The 7,330-nt window shown below is 51.8% G+C and overlaps 1 protein-coding gene across 1 annotated transcript in view; it reads left to right on the top strand.

Annotated features, from left to right (window-relative positions):
- Window positions 1-3,245, top strand: part of GLRX2 (glutaredoxin 2) — a 4,099-nt gene extending 854 nt beyond the window's left edge. Inside the window, exons 2-4 of the mRNA XM_005884092.2 lie at window positions 781-844; window positions 2,002-2,178; window positions 3,029-3,245. Coding sequence (XP_005884154.1) covers window positions 781-844; window positions 2,002-2,178; window positions 3,029-3,169 — 382 coding nt within the window. The 3' untranslated portion in view covers window positions 3,170-3,245. The remainder of the gene's footprint in view (window positions 1-780; window positions 845-2,001; window positions 2,179-3,028) is intronic.
- The last annotated feature ends 4,085 nt before the right edge of the window (window positions 3,246-7,330 follow it).

Genomic DNA, 7,330 nt, shown 5'->3' with positions numbered 1-7,330 from the left:
TGGGCCCCGAACCCATCCAGCCGGGCCCCCAAAGGGTGCGGAGAGGATGGGGCCCTGAGCGCCTGCGGGTCCTGGAACTCAGGTGGAAAACACTGCAGTCGCGTCCGCTTGGACACTCCCTCCTCCAGTGGTTGCGTTGGGATTTCAGACAGACATTTTCAGACCGACAGGGGGTAGCTGTCCCTCTACGTTATGTCCCAGACACTGCACGGGGCGCCCTCAGGCCGAGTTACTGGCTGGTGCGTCTGCTTGTGTGTTTGCTAGCGCTGCGGGGAGGGAGAGGCGCTTCCTGCTCAGTGGCCGCGGCTCGGAGATCGGGGCTGCACCGGGGACAGTGCTTGCCCTGCGCCGCTTCCCATAACCACTGGCTACCGGCTGGCGTGGAGGCCCGTCCCGCGGTCCTGGCCGTCCCGCCCGCTGGCACATCTGTGCGGCCGCTGTGCATCCTCCATCCGCCTGGGATCCCTTCCCACCCGCTTCCTCCGGTAGCTTTTACCGGTTTTGCAAGACAGGGAGCCCTGGAGCTTTCTGTGCGGAGCTAGAAGGTGCTGGTCACCCGGTAACTAGGTGGCTGGCTGGTCACCGAGGCCCCTGAAGCTGTGTTTTCCCAGCTCCATGGATCCCTGGGGCATTTCGCCTTTGGCCTGCTCAGCTCGCAGTGGGCGCTCCACGCCCGGGGCGTGACTCGAGGGCGCTTGGAGGGCTGTTGTTGGAGTGAATCTCACCTGCAGCATTGCCTTTACTGTCTGATGAACCGGCCCCTTTAACAATTCCTCGTAGGATGGGCAACAGCACGTCGTCCACTTGGGGGAAGCCGGCAGCTGCTCCCGTGAATCAGATCCAGGTGAGTGGTGTGGGGGCGGGGCCGGGGTGCTGTGCACAGCCAGGTCCAGGGAGTGCCCTTAGGACACTGGTCTGCAGGTTCTCCCTCGCTGGCAGCTGAGAGACAGTCCTGTTTCTCCTTCCCTGTCCACCACTGACCACGGCCACATCCATCACGGTTCTGCCTTCATGCCTTTGGCTGAAACAGTATTCACGCACAGCCGTAGATGGAACGCAATGGCAGAACCTACTGTGAGGGATCTGCCTCCTAAAATCAGGAGAGTCATAGCTGTTCAGCAAGCACGGGCTTGAGGAAAGGGGAGGAGAGTTCCAGAATGTTTGGCCCTGTCCTCGGTTTCTTCTCACCCTGGAATCTCTTCATTAACGTTTCTTTGTGTTTGTTTGTTTTTTTAATTTTTTAATTGATTTCAGAGAGGGGGAGTAGAGATAGAAATATCAATGATGAGAATCATTGATCAGCTGCCTGCTGCACACCCCACACTGGGAATCAAGCCCACAATCAGGCATCGCCCTGACTGGGAATCGAACCGTGACCTCCTGGTCCATAGGTCGATGCTCAACCACTAAGCCACGCTGGCCGGGCCAAAGCCTTCCGTTTAAGAGAAATATGCATCAGTCCTCACCACTGACAGTTGAGGCAGGTGAGGCGTTGCCTCCTGAACATGCACCGAATGTCTAAGAAGTACAATAACAGCGGTGAAGTGCCTGGACGGTGGAACCAGACTCCCTTGGTTCAAATCCCGGCTCTGCCGCTGAGTAGCTGAGGACCAGGAGTAAGTTATTTCCCTTCCCCCGGCCTCACTCTCCTCGGTGTGGAGTGGAGAGGATGGCAGGACCTCTCTCAGGATTGAGGGGAGGCTTCACTGAGCTGATCAAGGTCACGTGTTGAGCATTGTGTCCTGCACACAGGTGTTTGCTGTCTATGAATTGGCTGCCGCTGTTAGGACTCCATGCCAACATTTCCCATCTGTTGCACCCTTTGTTCCTAATAGTGTTCCTTGGAAATGAATACTATTACCCTCAAGCACCGGTGAGAAGGGAGGCGATGGAGACTTAGTTCCAGCCCTGAGTCAGTTGCGAGACCCCAACATTCATACCCTTCCACGGTATCAGGATTTCTACGTCTGGCATTAAAATGATGTGTTTGCTTGACTCCAGGAAACCATTTCTGATAACTGTGTGGTGATTTACTCAAAGACATCCTGTTCCTACTGTAACATGGCAAAGAAGCTTTTCCACGACATGAACATAAACTACAAAGCGGTGGAACTGGACCTGCTCGAATATGGAAGCCAGTTTCAGGACGCGCTTGCCAAGATGACTGGCGAGAGAACCGTGAGTCCATGCTCTGTGGTGCTTCCCCCCCAAAGTGGGTGCTGACCTGGGGGGGGAGGGGGTCACCCTCGTGTTAGGAAAGAGGACTGGGGCATTCTCTGAAAATCTTACATTGATAAAGAAATGGCAGATCCGGGAACCAGAATCATATACTAGGAAAGAGGGGAGTTAATTCGTTTTATTTTTATCCTTCAAGATCGTGCATGTGTGTGCGTGCGTGCGTGCGTGTGCGTGTGTTTGAACAGTACAGACTGTTTCAGTAGGAGTGCTTTAGTGCTCCATGTGCTTACAGGGTTTTTTTAACTTTATTTCAGAGATACAGAAAGAGGGAGAGAGATAGAAACATCAATGATGAGAGAGAATCATTGATGGGCTGCTTCCTGCACACCCTACAGTGGGGATTGAGTCTACAACCCGGACATGTGCCCTGACTGGGAATCGAACCATGACCTGGTTCATTGGTCAACGCTCAACCACTGAGCAATACCAGCTGGGCAGATAATTTAAATGTGTGGATTTTTCCATAATATGCATTATCAGAAAAATACCCAATGTTGCCACTTTCCTTCTTATGTGCATGGAAGAAATCTGTGTACTCTTCCCCTTTGGTCAACAACTGTAAGAAAGTTGAACATCTTTTATGTGGCACGGTGATTAGGAGGAAAGGCTTGGAGAGTCTGATGGCCCTAAATTTAAATCCCAGCTCTGTCATTCACTGATCACTAAAGAGCTTCCGTAGTGTTGTGCCCGGCCCATAACGGTACCCAGACGTGAGCATCCATCCTTGTTAGGCGCAGTGCTGTTCTGCTGCTGACACTCGATGACACCTGATCTTCTGTGTATCCGACAGGTGCCAAGGATATTTGTCAATGGGACTTTTATTGGAGGCGCCACCGACACCCACAGGCTCCACCAGGAAGGGAAACTGCTTCCACTGGTTCATCAGTGTTACTTGAAAAAAGGCAGCAAGCATGTTGGCGACAGTGTCTGAGGATGTCTCACTATGTGACCAGTCTTCATGAAAACGTTGTTAAAATGATGAACAATAAATCGCTCTGGAAACCTCATCTTCCTGCTTGCCATTTTTTTTTTTTTTTTGAGTAAAAGAGATGGTGTTTAGAACTGGAGGAAGGGAGCTGTGTCAAAAGGAAAGGAAAAGATGTGTTTTATTGGGAATGTATGTGTGAATTCTACAGACTTGGTGTTCTTTATTATGTATACTGTTCTGAAGGAGTTAACATCTTACCTTTTACAGGTTTTAGTGATGAGGACTGATGTGTAATTTCTCTTTAAAAATGTAAGGCTCTCACTGATACGGCTGTGAACGTGGCAGGGACGTGTCCTTGTCCTGTACTGCGACAACAGGCCCTCCCACTTTGTACGCCTGGAGTCAGAGAAGTATATGACATTGGTAGGATGGAACGAAACTTATTCCAGAAAAACAAAATCACGCATTTGAGGACTGAGTGGTTCCAAAGAACAGAACCGGACCTATGGGCAGTGTAAAAAAGAGAAAGCAGGCCCACAATGGAGTCACATGTGCTAGCCCACGTCACCAAACCGAAACCTAACACCCAAGACCTAAACTAACTGCAGCTTCGGCCCCTCCCAGGAATGCAAAGGTAGCCGGTCAGTCTGGAATCTCCTCTCAGCACATGGGGAGATGCCCCCTGGAGACCCTGCTCCCCCAACTCTCCCCTGTAAGCTTCCTTTCTCACCCCTTCTGCCCATCAAAGCCTTTCATTTTGTGCAGCTCCTCAACAGAAATGAGGAAGAAAAGGTCAGCCTCGTGTGAAACAATTCAGAAACGTACTGGAGTTACTATTGGAGCCTAGGAAGCGTGTTCCTGGACGATCCCACAGTCCCAGGGACCGATGACCAGATGCTGGGACGAGAGAAGCTACCCAGAGAGAGGAAAAGGGAGTGTCAGAGAAGTGGGGTGCTTCTGCCCGGGGGTCAACGTGGACCAGGGGACCTTGGGACAGTCCGGCGGGAGACAGCTGGCGGCGGCGTGGGCTCCCTACTCGGGTTTATGAAATTGCCCCTGGGGGACCCCGATGAAGCAGGAACTGGGACTGTTTCATTCTCACGTGATCCGTTCTAACACTGGAATGCAACGGAAGGGAACCAAACTTTGGCCACCCCCTGGGGTACTGATTTTCAGCTGCTTATTAGGAAACAAAAGACTCAGAACTTTTGACTCCCCCACCCTCCCCAGCTTTCCTGCCCAAGAGATTCAAAAAGACCTGCTCCAGGGGGACCTGAGGATTCCACCTTCGCCGAATCTGCATGAAGTGTGGACGCAGAACAGGGCTTCGCGGGTGCCTGTCAGCCTGATGCCCCAGGTCCCACCATTTCCCAGTTGCCAAGCGGGGATTTTCCCGCCACGTGTGTGCAGCTTTGCCTCAACTCGTGGAAACCCCCACCCTCGCTTCTGAAATCTAAGGCCCCATTCTTCTCTGTGCAAATGTCCGACACACACAGCGAACGGTGCCTGTTGGGGGTGGGGTAGGGGTTCATGCCTAGGTGAATCCCCGCGCGCGGGTATTAAACTCTGATGCTCTCCCGTGGGCCCGTCCCTGTGCATTTGCACGGTGTGGAGGAGGGGACTTCTGCAAAGCCAGGAAGGATGGGGCGGGCGGCCAGGGGAACCATCAAGTGGGAGAGGGCTGGACCTTTGCGCCCCATCCCCACCTTCAGGGAGCGGGAAGGGCTGGAAGAGGGACTTCAGTGATGGCTTACTCACCCTGTGGGGTGAATCCCCCATAAAAACCCAAAAGGACGGGTGTGCAGAGCTTCCGGCTGGTGCACCCCTGAGGCACCAGGCTCTCTCTGCGGGCGGCCAGGGGAACCATCAAGTGGGAGAGGGCTGGACCTTTGCGCCCCATCCCCACCTTCAGGGAGCGGGAAGGGCTGGAAGAGGGACTTCAGTGATGGCTTACTCACCCTGTGGGGTGAATCCCCCATAAAAACCCAAAAGGACGGGTGTGCAGAGCTTCCGGCTGGTGCACCCCTGAGGCACCAGGCTCTCCACTGCACATGCGCACTGTGCTCGTTTAGGAATCGGCACAGGGAGGGAGGAACAAGTATGACAAAGCCCCGTATTAGCAACACGGGGGGCTGGGCCCGCTCTCAGGCTCAGGGCCTCACCGCCCTCACTCACCTCGTCACACAGGAGCGGCACTTCCCGGCTCCTTTCGGGCGCACCCCCATTCCCAGCATCACCAGCTTCTCTCGGGCGCACCCCCATTCCCAGCATCACTGCTCCTGCCCGTGGGGCTGCCGGTGACTGGAACAAGGGTGACCGGCCGCAGCACCGAGCCTCCGCCACAGTCCACCTGCCCACGGCACAGCCTCGACGTGACGCACAGGCAGGAGCGTGCTTAGGGGAGGACCTCGTGAGACTTCACAACGAGACTTCACCATGCGAGACTTCATCACGTGAGACTTCATCACGCAAGACTTCACCACGTGAGACTTCATCACGCGAGAGTTCACCACGTGAGCTTTCATCGCACGCTCAGACCAGCGAGCAGGTGGCCCGGTGCATGGGTTCTTCCTGCGGTTTTTCCATTGGATGTTTCCGGATGCGAGGTGACCGCGGGTAAGGGAAACTGCAGGTGAGCGTGGGGCTGTCGCAGGGTCCGGTTGTGGACCCGGCCCGGGTTTGCCCAGGTCCCCGCTCCCATTGTATGGGCAACTTCCGTTTCTTCTCCCTCCCCATGCCTTCGCACGGCTGCTAGACGTTACCGTCCACAGGATGGGGGAGACAACAGACGCTTATTCCCCGCTCTTCTGGCGGCTGGGAAGTCCGAGATCGAGGTGCCGGCTGATTGGGTTCTTGCCAAGGCCTTGCTGTGTCTTCGCTGCAGAGAGAACGCAAGCTCTCAGCCACCCATCACCAGAGCTAAGGCCCAGTTACCTCCCAGAGCCCTTCTCCTCAAACATCATCGCATTGGGGGTGAGGGTTTCAACAGTAAATGTTGGGGAGACACATTCAGTCCGCAACACCTTCCAGCTTGATGAAAGTATAGAATGTAAGGAAAAAAATGGGTGTGAACCTTTTTTTTTTCTTTTCAAAACCATAGGCTAGAAAGAATGACCAGTTTAAGAAAAGTGTTAACTTTTATTCTCAGTCCTCTTATGTGTAATGGTAAGATCTAAAAGGTAAACTGTCTACTGAGGCCCACTAATAATTTTTTTAAAAATAGATCATTTGTTTTCTCATTTTATCACGAATCAGTTTACACTTAAACTTCAAATTTTCTAATTGGGAAGCTCGAAATCTTTTGAGGACAAAAGGTGTCTTTGGTGTAAGTGTACCTGGATTTTACCGTGTTCTAACTAATGTATATTATAAAAGACACCAGATAAGCAATATTTTTAAAGTCAAGGGTTCCTCCGAAGGTTTAAAATTGTTACAATGTTTTAAGTCGTTTTCTTCGTCTATGGAGATATGTGTGGTTTTTGATCTCCCTTTCTCCATGCAACTGTTGACTATCGTCTTTAAATAGAGAACCTAATGTTCAAAGGTTTGGTGGGTTTATTCCGATGTAGCTTGATTTCACCCTCTGCCTCACTTCCAGACATTAAATGCAACTAATTCATGGCTTATTTTTTTTTCCCTAATTGTTCCTTGGGCATGTTTACACTGAGGCTATATGACATTCTCTAGAGAGGATATTATTGCCTTACGTCAGTCCAAACCTGTGGTATACAAGAGTAGAATTTTTCATTTTTGCGTACATTCTGTAAGAATATCACTTCTCGAGAAATTTGTACTTGTGGGTACAGTATCCTTAGGTACAATCCCTCCGTGGTTGACCCTGATTTTATTTGATCATTTAGATGTGGCTTTATTGTGCTTTTTGAATGATGCTTCCCACTTGTCAAGGTCCTCAAATTCATTCAGGGGTTCTGCCTTAACATTTCCAAAATAATTGTATAGTTTTTGCAAAATCTCGGAAAATGAGGTGGGAGGGAAGCCTCATAAAATGGTATCAGGTCATTTGTAATGTCCCACTTATTTTAAAGGATTAATGTTTGTTTGTAGCATCTCCGCATTTAGAGTTTGTTTGTTTTTCTGGGTCCACTACAGGTGGAGCAGGGGTGTTGGGGCGGGGCCCGGGGCGCGGAGGCGGGGCCTTGAGCG

Source organism: Myotis brandtii, unplaced genomic scaffold (assembly GCF_000412655.1).
Source record: "Myotis brandtii unplaced genomic scaffold, ASM41265v1 scaffold816, whole genome shotgun sequence".
In the NCBI taxonomy this organism is placed as follows: domain Eukaryota; kingdom Metazoa; phylum Chordata; class Mammalia; order Chiroptera; family Vespertilionidae; genus Myotis; species Myotis brandtii.
Note: the sequence above shows the minus strand (reverse complement) of the source record. Positions and strands in the feature narration are given on the sequence as shown.